General features: G+C 39.2%; 3 protein-coding genes across 5 annotated transcripts; 2 read left to right on the top strand and 1 right to left on the bottom strand.

Moving 5' to 3' along the window:
- Window positions 1-146: 146 nt before the first annotated feature.
- On the top strand, window positions 147-8,793 carry hyal3 (hyaluronidase 3). 3 transcript variants are annotated; one of them, XM_026920073.3, is made up of 4 exons: window positions 167-345; window positions 5,994-6,925; window positions 8,143-8,232; window positions 8,417-8,793. In XM_026920073.3, the coding sequence occupies exons 2-4, from the start codon at window positions 6,005-6,007 to the stop codon at window positions 8,681-8,683; spliced, it is 1,278 nt and encodes a 425-aa protein (XP_026775874.1). In that variant the 5' UTR covers window positions 167-345; window positions 5,994-6,004; the 3' UTR covers window positions 8,684-8,793. The 3 variants fall into 3 exon arrangements, with proteins under 3 accessions (XP_053092371.1, XP_026775874.1, XP_026775873.1); XM_026920072.3 differs by lacking the exon at window positions 167-345 and adding an exon at window positions 355-2,755; XM_053236396.1 differs by lacking the exons at window positions 5,994-6,925; window positions 8,143-8,232; window positions 8,417-8,793 and adding an exon at window positions 3,773-4,930 and having other exon boundaries at window positions 147-345.
- Window positions 8,794-8,837: 44 nt separating this feature from the next.
- Window positions 8,838-13,237, bottom strand: si:dkey-20d21.12 (uncharacterized protein LOC556245 homolog). The gene is made up of 4 exons (XM_034306715.2): window positions 12,957-13,237; window positions 11,139-11,276; window positions 10,782-10,994; window positions 8,838-10,035 (listed from the first exon to the last, which is right to left on the bottom strand). Exons 1-4 carry the CDS (start codon window positions 12,973-12,975, stop codon window positions 9,899-9,901), a joined length of 507 nt encoding a protein of 168 aa, XP_034162606.2. The 5' UTR covers window positions 12,976-13,237; the 3' UTR covers window positions 8,838-9,898.
- Window positions 13,238-14,981: 1,744 nt separating this feature from the next.
- Window positions 14,982-22,728, top strand: amt (aminomethyltransferase). Its single transcript, XM_026919625.3, has 9 exons — window positions 14,982-15,213; window positions 17,872-18,039; window positions 18,531-18,611; window positions 18,899-19,030; window positions 20,196-20,274; window positions 20,386-20,531; window positions 20,803-20,983; window positions 21,323-21,478; window positions 21,875-22,728. Exons 1-9 carry the CDS (start codon window positions 15,091-15,093, stop codon window positions 22,051-22,053), a joined length of 1,245 nt encoding a protein of 414 aa, XP_026775426.1. The 5' UTR covers window positions 14,982-15,090; the 3' UTR covers window positions 22,054-22,728.
- Window positions 22,729-24,127: the final 1,399 nt, after the last annotated feature.

Here is a 24,127-nt window from a genome sequence, read left to right as displayed (position 1 = left end):
GTGGTGCAGTCTCCGCCTCAGAGCGCCGCTCTTCTGCACACATTCTCCTCCAGGCGGCTAGAGGGCGCTGTGGTGCAGTCTCCGCCTCAGAGCGCCGCTCTTCTGCGCACATTCTCCTCCAGGCGGCTAGAGGGCGCTGTGGTGCAGTCTCCGCCTCAGAGCGCAGCTCTTCTGCACACACTTGCCGTGACTCTGCTGTCAGAAATCTGCCCAGAGAGACTGGAACAAATCGGCGTGATTTGTGTAATGTGATGAGTGATTAACCTCGAGCTGGGATCCTTTCTTCAGAAATGTGTGTCTGGCTCCAGATGTGTGACCACTGAGAGGAGAATACAAACTGAACATGTGGGTAAACTGTGATCACGTGATCACTAGCTGTATGCTGTAACGCTAGTGCAGGAGGAATGCACACGGGATTTGTAGTGACTTACAGTCAAAGTGCAGATTAGTTTCACAATTAAATTCAAACCAGATAGTAAGATTTTTTTTTAAATTTAATTAAAATATGTTGAATGCGTTAGACAGCCTGGAGTGAGTGTTAGCTAAACTGCAGCTTTGATATGAATGGCATTTCTTCATAAACACTGAGACTAAAACTAGTCTAAGTACTAAAGCTAGCTCACAAGGCTACCAGTACTAGTTTAATATTTGGTGGGTTTTATTATTATTATTATCATTATTATTATTATTATTATTATTATTATTAGACGTTACTTCTTGTGCTAACACCGAGGTTAGACCATATTAGGAAAAAGTTCACTTCACGAGTTCACGCCTTTTTTTTTTTTTTTTTTTTTAATTTAATTTACAGCGCCCTCTTGTGGTCACTTTTCACAACAGCTGCCACTTTATAAGCAATGTTTGACCTAAAGCTGCCACAGTTATTATGGAAAGTAGGATAAAGTCAGCTAGAAGTATGTGAAATAGTAGTATGAGGAATTTCCTATGCTGTTTAAACTTCCTACATATAGTGTGTTTTGATGCTGTTGAACTGGAATTTGTTGTAGTACTAGAACAAATGGCACTGGTACTGATAATAAATTTTCACATCATGTTAAAGGGCATACACTCATGATATCCTTTCTTAATAATAATAATAATAATAAGGAGTGATCACAACTTTGTACCACATGGAAACTGGATCCTAATGCGTGGCCGTGACTGCCCCTGTGTTCATACTTGCAAGCAATAAAGCAGCAGACGTGCATTCGTTTTCTGCACGTGTGCGCAACATGGAGTCATGATTTAAGAATTGAGACAAATCCAAACAATTGGCTCCAATGGCTATATGGTTGCTTGTGGGTATATAGTGGCTTTCCAGTGGTGACTTAGTGGTTAGCATGTTTGCCTCACACCTCCGGGGTTGGTGGTTTGATTCTCACCTGTGTGTGTGTGGAGTTTGTATGTTGTTCCTGTGTTTTAGGGGTTTCTGTGCGATAGTGCCGTGCGACGGGTTGGCACCCCCCGTCCAGGGTGTCCCCCACTTTGTGCCCTGGGATAGTCTCTCTTATCCCTGTGTAGGATACAGAAGATGGATGGATGGTCTCTTGACATGGTCTGACATTTCTTCACTTCACCACACACAACTTTAGTTAGTTCCCATTTACTGTTTGATGCGCAAAATTGGAAGAAAAACGTATAACCGTGGTTCTTATTCATATCCAACCTCATTAAATGTGTATAGAGATATTACGAATAAAAAATAAATCTTGGAAGGAAGTGTCAGAGAAGTATTGGTGCCTCTGGTGAGTGTAAGTAGGTAGTAAAGTAAGCTTGCTTTGCTAATCTGTCGACCGAGAAAGAATGAAGCTAGCACGTAACATGGAAATTTAACTTAACTGTATTTTAAACAAAAATGATGTGTATAAATTGTATAGTGGGCTGTAGGTCATGGATTATGCCGATTCTACTGCTGCTTCTCATTGTACAAAAAAACAAAAAAAAAAAACAGTGGGTAGTACTCACCCACAAGAGTCAAACTCCAAACAACTTGTTGCTTGCTAGTATAAACATAAGATGACAGAGCTTGTTCCCATGCATTACGAATTCGTACATATGCATTATTTTATTAAGAAGAAATGTCATCATCAGAGCTCTGTATAAACTATTCTTTTATCACTGTCTCTAAAACTGTTACATTATATTTTTATAAATATGGCTAAGCTAGCCTGTCTTTATTCTATAAGTAAGAGCTGATATTTGTGGCATTAGTAATAGGTATACATTGAACAACATTGTCTATCATGCAACCATGATATTAGCACATGCCTTGCAGATGGATACACTTTGTGCTTTTTTGCAGGTTGGTTCCACTTCATTTTAAAGTGTTTTCTTTTTTCTAACACACTTGACTTCAATTACAAGCCTTTCTGAAGTTAAAACTCTCATTGGGACCAGGCCTGAGAAACACTGCTCCTATATATCTGACCTGAACTCTTTAACATGTTCTCATTTTTAAACATCCATATGCATGTCAGCTTGTCTGAGTGGTATCTTGTCACAATGTCTGACTAGAGTTTTCTCTCAACCCTCTTTTTTTTTTCTCACCACTTGTCCACACTTCTGTTAACCACTTAACTTTTTTAAAATGAAAATAGCTTCAGTTGAACTGATCTCAAATCAGCAAACAGAGATGCTAAACACTGTCATGTACCTAAAGGCAGTCTATTTCCTGATTCTGACGCCTTCTTCTTGGTGTGAAAGAGTGTGTGTGGTTCAGTTTAGTCTTGCTGTTTTTATACACACATCACTGTAGGTAAGTCTGGAGGCATTTACTTTCTTTTTGCACAAGTTAGCCTTAATTTTATAGTTTAGTGAGAGTTTGAGACTTAACGCATGACTCTTTGGTGTAAATAGGACTGGACTGAATGAGATGTGGTGCATTGTTGGTTAGTAAAATTGTAACATGGTAATAAAAAAACATTTACTTCTAGTAAATCTTGTAGTTTAATTCAAATTTACTTTCAGTAAATGCAGAATTGTCATTTCAACAGCACAAGTTAAGATGGAAATTTTAAACTCTCATTTTTCTCGTAAATTCTGACTTTACTTGTCTGACATTCCTAATAATGTTTTCTTTTTGTATCACATAACGGTTTAAATGCTATGGAAAAAGTTGTCTGGTTATACTTGAAATACCATTGTGAGACATTTGGGTAGGTTTTTAATAGACTTGGAACAATAAATGAAAAAAAAATCACTGTTCAGCCAGATTATGTTATCAATTAGTTATAATTTAATTACTAATTCAAATTAAAAGCCAAACGTGTACTTTATGGACTATGCATTATGTATAGCAGCAGCTTTACTCCACTAAAGAGCACGACTGTGTATGAATTCTCTAGTATGCCAGTCATTTCTGTGACCAGGAGGTGTTATTTTGCTTATAGCATCTTCAACTGTCAGGGGAAAAGAGTTCCTTCACTGTCCTTCTGTGGTCATCATTTTTGGCGAAAAGGGAACACAAATAATTGCAAGACCAACAGTTTGCAAAAGAGAGATGTGTAAAGTCATATATGGAACAGAATGTGAGATGCAACTCTGTTCTGTTCTTGTCTTGATGGTGTCAGAGCTTGCCTTGGTCTCAAATGTTGCGTTCTATCATATGCCACCAACCTCTTGCATTGCTTAACTCACTGCATGTCTCACTTGAGAAAGCCAGAAACAGCTTGTTGCGCCAGTTCTAACAGAACCCCACTGCAATCCAAATGTCATTTTAAAGCTCTTAAACCTTGATCCCCGTGCTGACCCCTGCCCATGGCCATGTGTGCAGGTGTGACGGCGACGTTAGCACTTCAACTGTTCGTATCGTCCCCCTTCACCATCGCTGGGACCTTCTGGAGGCATGCGCCGAACTTCTGAACGCCCAGTGGCAGCGCAGCATGGGAGCACGGCTCCACTCGCTCCGCCAGTCTAGCGACAGCTACCCAGCATGTCTTGTCCTCCTGGAGGGTGAGATGTTGATTGGGCATGCCCGAGTATCGCGTGTGCTAGGCAGCCGCAGTGCATTTGTGGAATCAGTGGTGGTGCGAGATGAGCTGCGGGGGCGAGGCTATGGCCGGGTGCTGATGGAGGGAGTGGAGCGCTATGCCCGCACCAGAGGCTTCACTCGGCTCTACCTCACCACCCACGATAAGCAGCACTTCTATGCCCACCTGGGCTTTGTGCTCTCACGACCTGTTCAGAACGTGGGCACGCTGGCTTCCCTCGTGCCAATGGAACTACTGCATAAGTTCTGCAGGACAGCTGAGAATGAGCGGGATGGAGAGAAGAAGACGAAGAGTAATACTGCGGCACCCAACGTTAATCCCCCTCCACCTCCACCTCTACCTCCACCACCTCCTCCTCCTCTTCCACCAAACACAATCGCTCGAACATCTCCTTCTCATCCTTCCTCCATTTCTCCTTCTTCTTCAGCAGTCCAGCCACCTCCTCCACCACCGACACTTCCTCCTTCTCCATCTCGCTCCTCCCCTTCTTCTGTCCCTCCACCTGCCCCAGCTCTTCCCCCATCTTCATGGGTTCCTGTTGAACAGACTCTGGAACAGACACCATACACAGATAATCGAGGACTGCCTGTCTTCTGGATGCACAAGAACATCTGATGTAGACACACATCACTTGCACACACATACACCTCAGAACCTGTAAATCTAAATCATGATACCTCCCAGGCAAGGAATTTCGTTTAAGGACTGTCATGCTACGTCTCAGGGTATTTCATCTTAGATGGTCAGGATAGACATCTCTGTGAAATGTGATCAGAATACTGAAACTGAATGTGCCTTAATATATCATATAAAGTTTTCCAATTTTTTATTTAAACATGTCCAGTCATGTTGACTTTGTACCAAATATCACTGCCAAGACATTTAAAATAGATAAATGGTTTTACTGTATTGCGTTTTAATAATAAAGTGCAATAACTTTTTTCCAGTGTCCTCTTTTGAAGTAGTTTATGCATCAATAAGTGTATTGTTAAATATTCATAGGCCACAATAACTGCTGTCTGCTGAGGGTTGGTTACATATTCTTAGTAGTTGCAGAGTCTTTGCTTATCCTCCTATAGGCCAGTGTTTCCCAAACCAGGCATGTTGGGAGCTGGCAGAGAACAAACAAGTGGACTGTCTGGGGTCCCTGAGAACCATCTGTATTTTGTGTCATACTATAAATAACTTATTGGTGCTAGTCATTGTGGTATAGAATGTGTAAAAGCCACTGAAGTCACCTGATCCAAAACTAGTTGTTGCCAGCAATGAATACCAGTACTAATTATGTTTATTGACTGGTTGAATAATTTTCCAACTTTATTATTTAATAAAATATATGTGCTAATAACCACACTGTTTTCAGTCTGGCTGATTTTCCAATATTCCTTTATCTACACTGATTTCAATGAAGGCTTCCACCCAGATACCATTTACATGTGTGGTTTGGTCTTCATCCCTGCAAGGAGTTCTCTCTTCCACTTCTTACTTATTTACACAAGTACGATCATGCTAGTTTGTTGAATTGACAGTTTTCCACAAGCAATTCAGATTCTTAACGGAACCAGGACTAGCTGATAATTTTCCACATATATGGACAGCACACACCTTATGGGACATTACCTTTCATCTTACCTCACCTGCATACATCAGACATATTCATACTCAGATTTACACAAGTTGGATACATATGTTCTTAGGTGTATTCTTTGTGTATTGCACTATGGGAGAACATGCAGAGAAACTCTGCACAGACAGTAATCCTATGATCAAACCAGCGACCCTGAAGCTGTGAGGCAGCAATACTACCTGCTGTGCCACCATACTGCCCTGCATAGCTCTTTGTATTTATAAATAAAGATTTGAATTGATTTGTGTTTGACTTGGTGTCCCTGGGAGTGTCTAAAACAGCGAAAATGATTTACATGAATTTTGTTAAATCTGGTTATGTACTTGTGTTGGATATTTTTAAATTAGATGTGTGATTGAGCTGTGTCTGTTCTACAGGAGGAGCCATCATGTTTTGCGGGTCCTCTCTGCTGCTTTCCCTCCTCCTGCCCCTGACCTTCACCGTGTTTCCAGGTGACACTGTTTCAGACAGTGACTCTGTCATCAGGAAACATGGTTTCTCTGTGGTATGGAACATGCCCACTTCAAAATGCGAGCGTGTGTTCGGGGTTTCACTGCCCCTGCAGGAGTATGGCATCATACACAATGCAGAACAGAGATTCAGAGGTGAGAACATAAGTCTGTTTTACGAACGCCGACTTGGTTTGTATCCCTACATCAATCGCGAGGGCTTGAGTGTGAATGGCGGGGTTCCTCAGAACGGCAATCTTGACAGTCACCTTGCACTGTCAGAGGGACAGATACTTGCACTTATGCGGCGGAGTTTCAGCGGGTTGGCTGTGGTGGACTGGGAGAAGTGGCAACCTCTGTGGGTCCGCAACTACGGAACCCGACAGGCCTACAATGATCTGTCTAAGCAACTGGTAAGAGAGAAACATCCAGACATGTCTGAGGAGGAAGTAACATCACTGGCAACGGCTGAGTTTGAGAAAGCAGCGAAATCGTTTATGGAAGAAACTCTGCGACTTGGAGTCAAGGCTCGTCCCAAGGGATTGTGGGGGTTTTATGGATACCCTGGCTGCTATAATGACCGCGGGGCAAAAGAAAGTGGGTACACCGGGCAGTGCAAACCTGGAACAGAGGCACTAAATGACAAACTGGCATTTTTATGGCGGCAGTCCACTGCACTCTACCCAAGTGTATATGTGCACCATGAGCTAGCAGGACACCCAAACACACGGCTTATGGTAAGACACCGTGTACTCGAGGCATTCCGAGTGGCATCGCAGCATGGACGTGACGCTCCTCGACTTCCCATTCTACCTTATGCAAGAGTGGCCTTTACAAAAACTCTGCACTTTTTAAACCAGGTATACTCGCAAATGCACACCGTTCTTGTAATTGATGCAGTGCTGTCTTTCATTAAATTTCTCTGAGATATTAAAACTGGAAAAGTACTTGCAGTTGTTGTGGAAGTTAGTTAAAGCTTCAGTAGCTGTTTTGAAATGTGAAATCTACATTTACAGCCCCTCACTTCAGTGTTCCCTTCAAATCCACCCCTGAAAACAAGCACAGGACAAAACTGGCAAAAGACGAAAATGAACAGCAGTTGTTCTTATTGGTTGGGTGTTGCTAAGAACCTAATTTATTTCTAAGCACCTGTTTAGTGATTTGAAAGAATTAATTTCAAATCAAAGTATCCAAGTATGAATCAGTTTGAGCATTGGAAGTAAAAGTAAAGGCACCCATAATGATTGGAATCCCTTTAGGGGGTGTGAGAATCTGTAACATAACCAAACAACACAACAACCATAACTCTAATCCTTCTGAAGTCAAATTAAGACTTATTAGACAGAATAGACCCCCAGCTTCAAAGGTGTGGCTGATTAACTAGTGTCTAACATAGTTCACTCTGCCTTTAGAGCTCAGAAAGTGCTGGGTATGGATCATTCTTAATTTTGTCACTAGCAGAAGTCATTTTTATCACCAGCTCAGATTGGATTCCTATGCCCAATAACTTTGGCAAGGATTGATTTGTAGCACCAGATTGCTGGCTTTGTTTTATTTTTCTCCAACCCACAAAGTCCCACACATTAAATACATTTATATTTTTAATAAATGCACAGGATTGATTTTTAATGTTGAAAGAAAACCTCAGCTGTAGCTCTGCAATATGTTCAGTTCAGCACAAACCAAGAAATAGCTGTTAACAATGAATGAATGACTAAAAGTGAATTCTTTCTTTTATTCACACAGCTGTGCGGTGGCAATGCTACCAGACCATGCCACTCACTAAATTATTAGACTTTAAAGACTTGAGTTCTCCCACTTGGACACTTTCAGTAATGGTGATTTATTTAACACAATCCTGATGGTAAAAAATATGTTACTCTAGCAGAGTACATGCTCCAGTTTTCTTGTGATTGGTTGGTACTACTGAATTATGGCTAATAATTATATAAAGAACTACTTAAACAGTTGCTTGACTTCCTATAACATTTCGAATTAGTCTCTCTGTTACACACAGTTGAATCGGGCATTTCAGAAAGTATTCGATTGTACTGTGTACATCTCTGTTTTATTACAGACTGATCTGGAGAACACACTTGGTGAGATTGCGTCTTTAGGTGCTGCAGGTGTGGTGTTGTGGGGTGAAATGTGGTTTGCCAAGTCCAAGGTCAGCATGTGTATATATTCTATTGTTGATAATAGTTATTATAAATAAGTTCTTGTTTATGAAGTATAATTATCAGTGCATATACATTTCACAGAAAATGAAACTAGGAGAGTGTGTGCTATATTATACAGTGCTCAGATTTGATTTTGTTGTGTTATAGCATCTCATTTCTCTCTCACATTAGCACCAGTGTATTCTTCTCCGGAACTACATACGCACGGTCTTGGGTGTGTACGTGAACATTCTGCGTCTGGGTGTGGCACATTGCAGCAAGAGCGTGTGCCGTGCTAATGGTCGCTGCGTGAGACGCAACCCTCATTCGGGTCACATGATTGCCCAGTTCAACACTAGGAGTGAACATGACCATGACCTGAGGTCAAAATTCAAATGTGTGTGCTATGAAGGATGGAGTGGAGAGCAGTGTGAGGAGAACATCATGGATGTGAAGTGAAGCTAGTGCTAACACCTCTTTCATATCCTGTTTTAAATTTTGAATTTTAAATCAAATTCTGAAAAGTGTACTAGTTTTTACCCCTAATAAATCAGTTCCAGCACAAAGCAGTCTTTTATCATTTTTTATTGTTTATGCAAAATACAACTATTTCTGATCTAAATAACACATGGTCCTTATGTACTTGTTTTATAATATGTACAACTTTTTAATAAGCAATAGTATTTATTGGCACATTTTGATCAAATCTCTCTAAGATAGCGTGCTGTTCTAGAGTCTATTTTTACCTGCGCTTATTTTACCTGATCTTAAACAGTACTCGTTCTGGAGATGACCATAAATTTGGATGGTCTCATGATCACACACTGCTTTTGCTAGAGTCCATATGGTAAGGTTAGTTGCAGAGCAGTTTTTGGTGATTATCTGGTCCTTTATATCAGATGTCTATAAAACTCATTTTCTCAGTTTCTTCTTATTTTTCCCCCTTACATACTAGATGTGTTCTTTTATAGTGATACTCCACACTTATCAGAACAGTACTAAAGTGGGATTTTAAGGTACAAATGCTTACATATGATGTGTCATTGTATCTTTAGTTAGAGGAACATTGAGATACAAAATTGGACCTCAAGAACCACTGTTGTGCATTTTGAGGCTGCATTTGCATAATTTGTAACTTAAGAACAAAATGTATCTATACAGTTCCTTGAACTCTGACTGTGGAGTAATCTGTAGTAATTTCCTGGGCACATACTGAGCTTGCTTTGTAACATGTTATGTGCTTAACTAACTCTGCTGTCACTCTTATCATCAGTATACTAAAGCAGATACACTGAATAAATCCAGCGTTATTTAATACATAATAAGGAGCTGTTTAAAAGACTTAATGAGTTCAAATTCAAAATGTAGCTGTAGTCCACTTTACTGAATCTCAGTCTCCAACTACCTACTCCAACTGGTGCTTAGAAGAAGGTCTACTAGACTAGATTCTAACTGGCAATCTGTAACACATCCACAAACATACACTCCATTACCACTGCGTCATTAAGATTGTTTTATAGTCAGTCACAACCTGTGGAGTGTGTCTGTAATTTTTGAGATCCCATGTTGATAGAATTTTGATCTTGACAAGCTTTTGGACTGGCCCTGGTACACTGCTTTACATACACAGGATCATCAACCGTATTCAAGATGTCTGTGCATGTTTGTGCGTGGTCAGTGTCTGATCTTCAGTGCCGTCAGGTTTCTGCGCAGAGCCTGGAGCTCCTGAAAGATGATGGACATTTCATCTGTTGTTTCTTGCCTTTGCCTCAGAGCCTCAGCTAGCCTGTGTAGAGTTCTGCTCTGCTGGACTAGAGGAGTAACATACACACACACACACAGATCTAGACTGTAAAACAGGAATTATACAATTTGACTCTTTACAGTAAAACTCAATGGACTGTTTAACACTGGATTGTTTGCAATGGACCTCATATGACCAGCACAAGATGGAGGTCAGATCTGGCTTTTGTCAGTTATAGTTCATAAAAAGCTATATTATAAGCACTGAGACGCTAGCAAATATTTCCTTTACTACAGCTGATTGACCTCTACTTTAGAGGTCAAAATTTTAAAATCTAAATCAGGCACGCTATTTGATTAAACCATTATTTTTATTGCACTTTTTCCAGTCTTTAGTCTAAACAGGTTATTTTTGTGTAACCTTTAAATATGATTAATTTACAAATAACCCTTTTGGACAAAATCCTTTAAAAAAAAAAAAGAATACAATAAGAATGAAAATGCTATATTTGCACGAAAGCTATAATGAACAACAATATTATATGGGCAAATTGTGCATATAAGTGAAGCTTTAGGGAGAAATTATGAATTAGTTTTTGGTTTTTCCAAAATCCCATGAAATGTGAGAGATACAGAAAATTTAAATGTTGGTTGGACAGACATAGGCCTAACACCAAATTTGTTTTGCTGTGAAGTCTCCATTCTTTGAAAATCCTAATTTATTCCCTGAATATAGCTATGAAATAAATGCAATAAAAGATAATTAACATGAGAATGGAAACAAGATATAAAATATAAAATGAGATTCTCTCACCTAAAAAGCTAAAGATGAGAATGACGGTGAGAAGGATCAGCATTACAGCCACACATGTGAAAGAGTAGCGCCACTTGGAGGAAGTCCACATATCTCTGAGTTGACTCAAATGGGATCTTCTCATTCGATACCCCGTTTGACAGACAACTGGCCTGTCAATCATCTGCAGGTTCCCATTGATGGATGGAGGTTGTGGGCGTGGAGGTCGGACACCTGACAGAGACAAAAGTGCTTTTGATTGTTAAGAAAATAAAGAAACACACCCAATGCCTAGTATTATTGTATGTGTGACTGTGCAAGTTGAGATCAGCTTTAGTTGTTTCTTAATCACAGATTGACACCAACACATGCCACTACCTTTGCTCTGTTGTTCAGGGTGTGTGCGGTGCAGGTCACTGATGGAGTCCACAGCGTGCAGTTCAATCTCAGTCATGTCTTTATCACTGATAGGTACAAATGCTGAAGGAGGAGATGGAGGAGACCTGACCGAAACTACTGCTCAGAGAACAAAAGTTTAAGTATTCACATGTAAACTGTACAACTGAAGCTTCAGAAAAGGACAGATATTTGTGGCAGCTTAGGAAAACCCATCAGATGTTGCTGTAGCTGAATTCTTGATTTATGAAAATTTGGGTTTTGACCAAAATAGTTTTTGTTGTTTTTACTTAATTTTCTACTAATCTTGTCATTTGCCAATTACCACTCACTAACTAGCTCTCCCTTATCACATGACTGCTACCAACCAGGGAGGATGTAAGTTAACACGTGCTTCCTCCGAGACCTGTGAAGCCAGTCACCATAGTTTTTTTTTTAACTGTTGCTCATGCTACATTACAGGGCAACTGAGCACACTCAGTGTGCACTCTTCTGCATACATGAGCTCACAGATGTCCACTGACTAGTGTAACTTTAATCAACAGGGGAGAGAGCAATGCCATTTCTCCCACCCAGAGAACATGGCAAATTTGCTCTCTTGGGCTCCATGGATGGCTGTGGCATCTCCTGACAATCTTGTCTGATATAGATGTATATCACCAAAACAAAATGTTTTCACTTCATTTATAACCTTGAGTCTGTTTAACAAACACGGCTGTAAAGACGGTCAGTCTGCCTACAGAGGATTAATAAAATGAAATGTAAATTAAACAAATAAATAGTAGGTGCTTTTAGACAGTCAGTGTGTTGGGGTCTTTCAATGGAATTTGAATGGAATCTTCTAAATGCAATTTTCTCCATTTTCATTTTTGGGGTAACTAGGAATAAACATGCTAGAACTTTACTTCCAATTGAGATACATGCAACAAAGAAACATATTTCAGTTCAGGAAAGTCTGCAGTTTTCAGAACTATATATAGTAGAAAATGTCAATACGTCACTGTGTGAGGGGCTTTCCCAGACCATGATACACATATTAAACATTAGATCATTTCACCCCCATAACGGAGGCCTATGGAGGGGTTGTCTTTGATATGAAAATATTAACAATCATATATATATACTATATATTCTTAGAAAAAAAAATGGTTCCTCAAGGATTTTTTGCTTCGTAACTTGGAACCCTGAGATAGAGAAAACATTTAAGGGTTTCTCCAGAGGAACAAACCAGAGAATCCTTCAAGTTCTAGATTTAACTTCTTCTTTCTAAGATTATAATACTGTAATATAATAAGTTATGATGTGCCCTGTGGGAAAAAATGTAAATACAATTTAAGTAAATGACTTGTATCAATTTAATTACCCAACTACTTTAGACACAATCAAAATCTAGACACAGTGACATATTGGCTGAAAGAGGATATATTTATCAATGCTGGAAGTAACATACAATTTGAATATTATTAATGATACATGAGTGTACAAAGAGATGTTTGCACTGTAACACCTTTGGAAATCAAAAACAAAAAAACTAAACATTCTGAGCATGCTATAATTTTATATATATACATAAAAAGGTGTTAACATTTTAGCACATTTGTGAAACTGGGCTGTGAAACTGATGCTTACACCACAGACACTCTGGAGCCCTCATCTAACAAAACCGAGAGAACTCTTAACTTGTTCTCTTGTTCTCCCTCTTAACTTGTTATTCCTGCAGAAGTAATCATTTCCTAGACCTTTTTATATTTCCTTAGAACAACTTCTATGTTATTAAAAACTTTGGAATCCAGATCTTACCTTGGGAGTGCATCCTCATCCAACACTGTGAAGAAAGATCCAGACCTGTTTCTAATCCCAAATCAAGAGCCTCATAAACCCACCAGTATAATGGAAATGTCACATCACACTAAAATTCAGTTACAATATAGCTTTCTTAAAACTCAACCAATAGTACAATTTTTTAATTCTCTTCAACAGAGAGACAGATTAAGTATAGTGTACAGTATGAAACAGCTTGCCCTGTTTCATGCCTTCTACTTGTCACCAGTATGTGCAGGCAGTGTGGGGCAGTTCAGCATTCCCGCACCCAAAATAGCCGCAGTAAAGCAGGAGGGCATGTGGCATATATTAATAGATTCTGGGCCAAACGATGATACAGTTATAGTAAACAAAAATAAATGACACTAAGTATGCAAGCATCAAAAGACCTTATGTGTTTTGTAATGTAAGACTGAGTCTTAAACTTGGTCTTATGTATAGGCCTACAAATAAAAAAAACAATGTATGAGTAAAAATAAACCTCTTTTATTTAATTTCTAACGTCTAGGCAAAAATATTATTTTGGCTAGGTCTATTTCTAATTTAACTGAAATATGTTTTTTACAACATCTTGTACAATGTCTGTCTAATCTTAAGCTGATGTGGTTTGTTTATCTAGATATCTGGCATGTTATTTTCATGCCACTATATATATGTGAGAAGTTTATGTCTCTCTCACATCTCACATCAAGTATTTTCACGCTACATGTGCGTAAATGTGCAGTAGTGGCGTGCTGACAAATTAAAAACTGAGTGAATTGTGGGCAATGAGCATAAAAAAAGCCTCATGGGTTTTGTGAATTTAAATGTTTGACCTTCATAATAATTAAAGCTTTTTTTTTTGGGGGGGGGGGGGGGGGGGGGGGGCGTTACAAGTAGTGAACACAAGACAGTTTTAATAGGAAAGTAGTACTGTTTGGGCACATTAATGCAGTGTACCACAAATTTTATCCTTTCATGCATCTTTCTCACCCCACTTCGATTTAGACTCACAGACAGACCATCTGAGAGTGAGACTAGATCACAAATGATTAGCTAAACTGTTTGGAAGACGAAAAAAAAAACAACATATCAATGGACTTGATTCTAAACATGACATCCTCTTTAGAAATACTTTCCTAGTTAGTTTAGAGAGAGAGAAAGAGGAACAGGATTAGTCCATGGAGAGACCAGACCAGCAGCCCGGAGTGATATCTGAAAAGAGGGAAGCAGTACAGGTCAAAGAGATAACAAATGAAGAGACAGAGAAAGAACAGCAGAACACCAAGCCCAAGCAGCAGTGATTTATCTTTTGATTTAGGGGATAAGGACACATGTCCCAAGCAGGTAAAATTGTTACAGTACCCCAGGATCAGTTTGGTTTATTTCTTGCTTTGCTAGTTTTAGAAATCAACATTGGTGGTGTTTTTGGGAAAGTAACAGTAATCAATCGACTATCGTAATGAAAAATGCAAACCAGCTACTGCTTTGTATATTTGCATGGCACACTCATTGGGGCTGAACACCACTAAAGGTCTGACCCTAGATCTGCTCCGGGTGCAGAAATGAGCAAGCGTCTCAGTGAGGCACTCAGTTGACACGAGGTGCACATGAGGTGGACACGAGGTGGTTTTTATGTTTATTGTCCAGCAGAAGTTAGAATAGAGCTGAGTGTCAAATGCTTTGATCAAATGATTTGCTTCAAATGTGTGACTGTCTTAATAGCATATAATATTATATTACTTTTTCTAAATCTCTGTGATGCTGTAATAGGTAATAAGTGAATTTCCCTCTGGGATGAATAAAGTGATCTATCTATCTATCTATCTATCTGTATGTCTGTCTCCAGCTCTGGCCTTTAAAGACTTTCTGGGACCTCTTACTCGTTGGTTAGTTGGGCGACATGTTGGGCGACACCGTAAGAGGGCGATAAAATCATAATGCGTGATCGAGAAGGTTAAAGGAATAGGAGTCCGAGGTGGATTAGGAAAACTACATATCCCAGGATTCCCCGCACTGAACGCTCCCTGTTCTTGACGCTGAAGCAGCGAGAGCGGAGTCCACAGGAGCGCGCGCTGGATCATCGTACAGGTTGGTCAGGAGTTATCAGAGCTGCAGTGCTGAGGGAAACGCAATGCTGGCGCGAGGGCTCGTGAGCGGCCGCGCTGGGCTCCGGGGCCGGCTTTCGGCTGGATTCCTTCAGACTGCTGTAGCTGCTGGGAGAACAGGACAGCAGGAGAGACACGGGACAACCGAGGTAAGTCAGGGGGTGGGGTTGAGGGAATCCACAAAGTTTTCTGAAAGCGTGCAAACAGGCGTGGAAACAGGATCATCGCTACTCGGTTGTCTCGCGACTGCCACGGTTATGGAAGCTGAGAAATAATTCGTGCAAGATCCAAGTTAAGAAGCGAAAAAACAATCGGTAGTGTCGAGCCTTTGATGACAGCAAGCGAGAAATTCCCACAGCGAATCCGGGTTTTTCCTGCAGCAGCACTGTCCATATGAAAGGCTATTCAGTGTGGTTGCTGTGCATTGAGCGTTCATGCGCGAGGAACGCGGCATCTGTGCCTCAGTCCGCGCGAGCTGCTGCACCGTGAAGAGCGCGAGAGCAGAAACAGGCTCGCGCAGCTTTCTGACAGAAGCGAGTGGATAAATTAAAAAAAAAAAAAAGTCAAATAACCCCCCATCTCTCCCTCTTTCTTTCAGACACACACACACACACACACACAGAGACACACTCACTCACACACACGTTTGTTTTACTGTCCCTGTGAGGACCTTCCAGTTATTTAGTAATTCTTAGTTATTAATGCAGCTAATTAATAATAAATCTACACCTAAATCCAACCTTAACCTCAGAAACCAAAAAAACCCTTTTGCTCTTTTAGGATTATTATTATTATTATTATTCTTTTTTAATAATAATGGACTTTTGGTCCCCCTCCACCCAAAAATAAAAAATAAAAAAATGAACACACACACACACACACACACACACACACACACATACAGGCATTACTAAAATGTATACTGTCTCAATAAAAGTCTTTCTCACTGTACTTATTATCTTGCATTGACTTGCAGCCCTGATTATGAATAAAAGCACATATCAGTATCAGAGATAATGAATGGATTTCTGCCTCACTGTGTGTGATAGATGGTTTTTGAGTGTACATAACTGTCTAGTGTGCTCACTAGAAATTTAAAAAAAGAAGACCTGGATGATAGACTACACTGGTTGAACAAAAAGTATGGTGCAGTGGATGCCTTTTACTCAAACTGAACCTATCAGGCAACACAGAACACAGTGTGAGGAGATAAGAGATGATAGGTCTCATTTTGTTAACATGGTGCTAAATTTCCACTTTTCAAATTAAAACAGAAACTTTTAAATATTTCTATAAAAATATCCAAGTTAGTGCTACATCTAAACTTAGTGATATTACAAAGTTAGTTGGGTCTGTTTACTAGTTAACCAGCCAGCTAGCTATTAGGAACGGCAGGAGCACGTGGAAGTGTTTCCAAAAGTAACTGAAGATCAATGAAAGAATGAACATCAATGTCAATCTTGTACTCTTGTAAATGTAATTTCTCTTACAGCTACAATGTGTATGCTCGTTTTGTGGAAACTGAAAAATAAAAATGTAATTACAGAGTCAGGGACAAAAGAATACTCTATGATAAGATGTTGCTGAGCTACTGTGAGTTGTCCTGAATTAGTAATTCACAGTCAGCGCTGTGTCAGGTCGGTCAGAATTAGTCAAATGTCATCATGCTCTAACAGACAAGAACCGACAGTCAGTCAGAGTGAGAATTAATATTATACTATAACACGAGTAATCGAGTTTGGTTGAAAGCTAGTAAGTGACATTCAACGAATTTATCCTCATTGTGGAATTTGTATGATTTGTATTTGTATGTATGATTCCTGATTTTACTCGCCCTGGTGAGTGTATATATTTCTCTGTGGTTTATCTCTTGTCTAGCATTTTAAAAGGCTGGAAAACAAAATACAGTACACTGACTAAATAATAAAATACACAGAGAACACACTGATGGTGTTAACTGCACTGTACTTTAGATAGCTAGCTAGAGTTAGTGGTCTAGTTCACGTCAATGGACTTGGCACTCGCAGCCATGAGATTAATCTGCACAGTGGACAGGGCACAGCACAGCCCACTTTACAAAATATTCTTCTATGAATAGCTTGCAGTAGCATTTTCCTACATCCTGTAGCTTCAAGTTCAAAACAGTATTTTAATTTTTCAAGACCTGTAGACAGTAAAACATGATTCATCTGCACAAAGGAAGTGCATGTGCCATTCACTCAGTTTGTATTGCTTAATTGGAGTTAGAAAGTCTCTGTCTCACCCTGGCTGCGCATGTTGCTTTCAGCATGTTCTGTAAAGGGTTTCAAAGCGCTTCTGAGATTGAGGTGACCGTACACGGGCTGATAAATCAGTTTCAGGGCCCAAAGGTCAGTTTTCAGTTCTTAGAGTGCACACTCTGTGTGTATGTGTGTGTGTAGCATTAGCGATGATACCACTTAATGAATTACTTATTGCTCTGTAAACATTAAGTGGGATACAGCCAATAAAGTGGTTTGGGGAAAAAAGTTTCTTTTATATTATCTCAGTTCAGTTCATTTGTTATTTTTGAACAATAATACATAGAATGCGTATAAAATGCACAGCAACAGATAATATAGAAAGATATATACACATACACACATCACATGTTCAGTATGTGAGATTTTTTCAGCATTATCTAAATTTTAATTCAAAATTTTTTCATTATCATTGTCAAGATTTTTTTCAGCATTATCTAAATATCGTTTTTAAACTTAAACATCATGCATATACAAGGAATGTGCTGCTAGAAAATGGTTGTCCTATGTCTGTCTCTGTCCGTACAGGCGGCTCTGAAGCGAACCCCTCTCTATGAATTCCACAGAGCTCATGGGGGTAAAATGGTGGAATTTGCGGGATGGAGCATGCCTGTGCAGTACACAGACAGCCACATCAACTCACACCTCCACACACGCCAACACTGCTCCATCTTCGATGTCAGCCACATGCTACAGGTCTGTGAAATTGAGTCCACACTAACACAGGGAAAGTTGAAAATGCTGTTTTTATGTTTTGGCTACTTTTTCAGTCAGTGTCTCAAAAGATGCACAATGACAACAGAACAATAGAAATTGGCATTCAGCAGGCATGTATTAGATGTCTGACTCATGACCTTTCCAATTTTTTGTGCTTTTCACCACTCCGACATCTGTTCTGCTGTGACATGGAGCATAAAACTCATATTCTTGCATGCCATTATCTTGTTGCATTGTTTTCGAACAGGCTTATTTATCATTTATCCACATTACAACATGAACATGTTTTCAGATTTATCCCCTTTGGAGAGCCGATATGAAAATATACATTTTCAAATTCCTCTGTGTTAGTGTGGACTAGGCCTGAGTGTATGTCAGCCACACAAGTGGTAATCAATGTGCAAATTACTCTGCATTTGCTTTCATCATAATTATCCTTAGTAAGCTTGCTTGTGTCTTATTGCCTCTAGACCAAAGTCCATGGGAAAGATCGAGTAAAGTTCATGGAGTCCATGATTGTTGGAGACATTGCAGAGCTGAAGGACAACCAGGTGATAACACAAGTGCACACCTACACACCCTTTAATTTGGTTAAATAATTATTCTTTAATTTGAAGTAGTGCTTGCATGTATTTCAAATCAAGTGCTCTACAAAGCAGAACATTTACATTCTTGTGGTGTCATTATGATGAAATATAAAGCAATTGTAATCGCTGTCGGAACGTAACATGACCTGTCAGTTGAGTTTATGTGAATAAGAATAAACAGTGGATTTGCTTCAGGCACCTTAAAAAATTTTATAATGAGGCAAACACTAGTCTCTGATCTGTGTTTCTAGGGCACACTGTCTCTCTTCACCAACGATAAAGGGGGCATCACAGATGACCTGATAGTGACTAAGACAGATCAGGGTTATCTGTATGTGGTGTCCAATGCTGGCTGTGCAGACAAAGACTCTGCTCATATGGAGGTAAGTGGCAGAGAGAGACAAGAGTTGAGAGGGACACCATTGGGTAAAATTTTCTCTAGGCGTGAGCTGTTTCCTTCATAACTGGTGGATACAGATTGAATGTTTGTTGTTTGAGGGTTACCTTACATTACCCTATAGGTCAAATGGTATAAAACATATGCCAAAAAATGTTGCATAAAAATGTTTCCAAAATGGCATATTTAATCATATATTTGCAATTAAAGTCTTTCCTTTTTCCAGTGATCGTTTGTTTTGGGGTGGCATTTAAAAAATAACAAAGCATTTGTTATATCATAGGTCATACGTCTTAGTGCGCATTAACATGGATAAATTTAAAAATGTATCTATTATTATTTATTTTGCCTTACCATCCTTACTAAAATGGGTTTTTTCACCACAGAACACACATCTTTTTGAATCTTTTCTTCACAGTAGAGATATCTAGAAGCATCTTTTTCTCACTGTTGTGTGGATAAGAGAAAACGTACCCATTTCAAAAATACAATTCCAAGAAATTTATGGCAGAAACCATTGCAATGCTGATTTCTGTATTAGGTTTTTAATTTCATGTTTGACTGATTTGTATAGTATAGTAAGTGACATGGTGGCATGCAGGATGTGTTTTATGTTCATTGTCGCAGTCCAATGGATGTTGGAGTGATCAACAACTGCTAAACAAAAGAAAAGGGTAAAAATGAGGTAACGGTTGCGAGTGAGACACCCAGTGCACATAGCCAGCATGTAATGTTGTGCTGTTTTCGTGTTTCATTGTGGGTGGGGAAACTTTTTGGAAATGGACTGAAACTGTTAATGTGGTCAAAAAGTTAAAAACAGTCTTTTTAAACTTACTGATATGATTGTGTCACTTGTGTGTACACTTACTGGACATTACATTCTTTATCTGCCTTGTAGGTTTACAGAGTCTATAGCTCACTTTTCCATGCATATTTTGTGTTAATCGTCCTCCAGCTCTTCATCCAACTACAGGACCTGTGCTGATAGGATGTCTCTGGATATATAATCCCCTGTAGTGACGTTGAAGTATTTAAAAAAATAAAATAAAATAACAGAAATGTTGCTGTGTCTAATAGCACTAGAGCTGGAGGGCTCGTGGTTAGCTTCGTTGGTTCTTTTACTTATTTCCTGTTTGCTGCTGGTTTTTTAGGCCAAACTGCAGGAGTTTAAAGCTGCAGGTCATGCTGTCGATTTGGAGTATTTGGAAGAGAGTTTGATTGCTATACAGGGTAAGACTGAGCGGTCACACAGTGTATATGTGCATAAAGCTGTGTACAGATAATCACATGAGCAGGCATTTATGTGCATATTTAATCATATTTCTCTGTTTGTGTTTGTAGGTCCTTCAACAGCACGGGTGCTGCAGGAGGGTGTGTGTGACAACCTCAGCAAGCTGACTTTTATGACCAGTGTTTTGACCCCAGTGTTTGGCATCCAGGGCTGTAGGGTCACTCGCTGTGGATACACTGGGGAGGATGGGGTTGAGGTGTGTTATGTAAAAATAGGGATAAAAGCTGCAGTAATGAGGTAGCCTGATAAGAACCCATCCTGAATCTCGTAGGATTTTATAAACCCATTGGAAAAGTCCATATGGTCCATATATCATACCTTTTAATAAGTAAACTTAATGTTTTTCTGTTTCTGAATAGGACATTGTGTTTGCAGCCATATTATATAGAAAATAATATATATTTGTTTATACCGGATTTATCTTCTTATATATGCATTTTATGTTGTTAAAAGTGTGTTTCTTTCAGATATCAGTTCCATGTGGGAGTGTGGTAGAGTTGATGGAGAAACTACTGGTCAATAGTGAGGTGAAACTGGCTGGCCTTGGTGCAAGAGACAGCCTTAGACTGGAAGCAGGACTCTGTCTCTACGGCAATGACATTGACGAGACTACGACACCCGTGGAAGCCAGTCTCGTATGGACAATAGGTGTGTCTTCATACTGCATACTGTATTTCTGAATGAAATGAGTGACTGTGCGAGAGTGCGAATATCTGCACATTTTGGATCTGCCTACTTTATGTGCATTACATTTATAAATATGCTGGTTGAAGCTTAATGTTGTAAGTGGAACATTAATAAATGTAAGGTGGTCAGGGTCAGGTTGGGTTTGCATAAGCGCTGAGGGGTGTTTCCAAAGCACATAAGGGAAATGATATATGTAGTTATGTGCCTAGGCTTTTTTTTTCTTGAGCATGAGATAATTTCTTTAGTGGTTTAAATTGACATGTTCTGGGGGACTTATCATTCCACTGCATATGGTTGTAGGTAAGCGTCGTCGGCAGGCGAGGGATTTCCCTGGAGCTGAGGTCATCGTTCCACAGATCAAAGCGAAGACTCAGAGGAAAAGAGTGGGACTTATGTCCAGCGGCCCACCAGTGCGACAACACACCCCCATCCTCAGTCCCGATGGCAAAGTTATAGGTAATGTGAACACATAGACACACAATAATTATGGTAGCCATTTATTTCAATACAGTTCTGGAACTGTAACATCTATTATTTTGGTTATTATAGTTGCTGTTAATAATCTTTTAACTACAGGAAAAAGTCTAATCAATATTTGTCACCTGACGGGAGAACATAGCTGTATTTTGCTACACTCCTGTATGAATTATTGCTAATTTTTTACCACTAAGCTTTAAAATCTTTAATGAACATAACCATGATATGTATGAATGCATCAATTCAGACACATTCATTTAAGACACATTCACTTAGTCAAGCTATAGTTTGAGGAGTTATTCGTTCTTTTCAATGATTTATCTCTACAATTTTTCAATAATTTGCCTCGTCATTTCTCCTTTTTTTTTTTTATAGGTGAGGTCACCAGTGGATGCCCTTCTCCCTGCCTAAAGCAAAATGTTGCCATGGGTTATGTGGAGACAAGCTTCAGTAAAATAGGAACGCCTGTTCAGGTAGAGGTGAGGAAGAAGACGGTACCAGCAGTGATCAGCAAGATGCCATTTGTCCCTACAAGCTATTACACTGGACAGTAAATTAACAATGGACTGATCAAATCATTTATTTTCAAAAGAAATGATTTTGAAAATAAAGGTCTGTCAGGGAAACGTTTCTGACAGTTTGTAGCACTTGCTTTGACTGCCGTTAGATTATTAATTTACTAATGGAGAGTGAGATTCAGCAAATGTGTCGGACAGATGTCTTTTCTATATTTTTATTTTAAATTCAAATACAGTGTTGCCTATTTGTGTCAATATGTGGAAGGCTTGGAGTCTGGAGTATGTCACATTTATATTCCAAAGCAAACACCCTCACGTGTACTTTTATACTGTGCTTAGGAATTGTGTTTTCATACTGTAATCAACTAGAGATCAACTTCCAGCTTATTTTTTTTTACTGTTTGCTGAATAATACTGACCAACATGTAGGCTACTAAAGTTACTAGCAAGAATATGAATACATTTAGTCTCCTGTAGCTATGCGCCTTTATTTGTGTACTTGTAACACATGTCTGCATTAATTAGTGGTAATTATTATTGATTATAATTTTAACCCTGCCAAGTCTCTCCTGCTACAGGCAAGTTGTACTTCAGAGTATTAGTTTTGGTTTGCATTTTGTTCATTTCTGATGTTTGATGTTCATTTTCTTTGAATCCTTTGTTATTCTAAACTGTGAAACCAAACAAGGAGGCCAAAATTCCAATGAAAAATGTTTGTACTTTTTTTTTTTTTTTTACTCTTTTAAATGTATAATAATTCTTAGAGTATATATGATTAAAATCTAAAAATATCCATGAATATATCTTAAATATAAAAATATTTTAAAAAATTTTCCTTGGTCTTAAATATATTTTGTATTTAACATTATTAATAAACTGACATAGTGATATAATGTTTATGGTGCTTACTTTACATAAAATGGTCCTGATCTGATTCTGCAATTTCTCTACATAATTTAAATCGTCTGTAATCTCAACATTACAATTTTCAGATGATGGACAAAGTCAGCATTTGTACAATTAACTGAAGGTTCTGAGTTGCATCATGGTTTAAATACTCCATTGCTAATGTGGAAAATGACACTAAGACCGTTATGGATTCAAGTATATGTAATTGTGATTGTGGCATTTACATTTTGGAAGAGGCAGCAGAGATCACAAGCAGGATTCTGATGGTTTGCCATGTTAAAACCTGCAGATAGGTCAAAAAAAGAGACAGATTTGCTGCCCATTCTTGCAAATATCAGGTTGTCAGTGAGAGTCAGTGAAGAAGTCTTAGTTGACTGGCTGCTCTGATGCCAGACAAATGGTTTTGGATCCAGCAGGTTATTCTATAAGAGCAAGAAAGAAGTTTGATTAAAGATAGCACATGTAAGGACTTTTGGTAGAAATGGGAGAAAGGAGACCAATTGTGAGGTTAGAGTCTCCTTCAGGAGATGTGAGGTTATGAGTTCAGGGGACAGGTGGTGGAAGATCATAAATATAGAGTTGTGTAGGAGGAGTCTGTATGGAAGTGTGTGGTAAGAAGAACTGTGCTAATGACTGCCACCTAAGCTTCCAAAAAAAAAAAAAAAACTGGCAAAGTCTCTAGCAGCCTGAAGCGTGGGCGGTGGAAATGGAGGAGGGTGTTGCAAGTGGAGAGGCATTTGTGTGTCTTTACAGCATTGTCAGTCTTGTCCAAGTTGTAGCTGCAGTTAAAGTGTTGCAAGGAGAATAAAAATGACTAATACTCTTTCTGATTAGTGAGGTCTTTTGACCTGTGCGGTTTCCTCTCAGCAGTCCTTAGTGTGATCTGTAATACTTAGAGCATGAGAAAGCAGGGTTTGGAGGTTAGTGCAAAAATGGATCTGGAAGAATAGCGGATAGAGTTTAACAAGGCAAGTGGTTAATAAGCGGAGCAAGAGGTACCTGCAGCTTCAATTACTTCAAGCAGTATGAACTGCTAAGGAGGATTGGTAGGGAAAAAAGGATTCTTCAAAGGTTCTTTAAGGGTTATTAGCTTCCAGAAAGCATGCTACATAGACAGATAAAGAATCTTTAAGAGTGTAGGCTAAAGACAGTGCACAGGGGGTTGTGGGGCATGAAGGTGACAACAGAAAACTGGATAAAA

Source organism: Pangasianodon hypophthalmus, chromosome 8 (assembly GCF_027358585.1).
Source record: "Pangasianodon hypophthalmus isolate fPanHyp1 chromosome 8, fPanHyp1.pri, whole genome shotgun sequence".
In the NCBI taxonomy this organism is placed as follows: domain Eukaryota; kingdom Metazoa; phylum Chordata; class Actinopteri; order Siluriformes; family Pangasiidae; genus Pangasianodon; species Pangasianodon hypophthalmus.
Note: the sequence above shows the minus strand (reverse complement) of the source record. Positions and strands in the feature narration are given on the sequence as shown.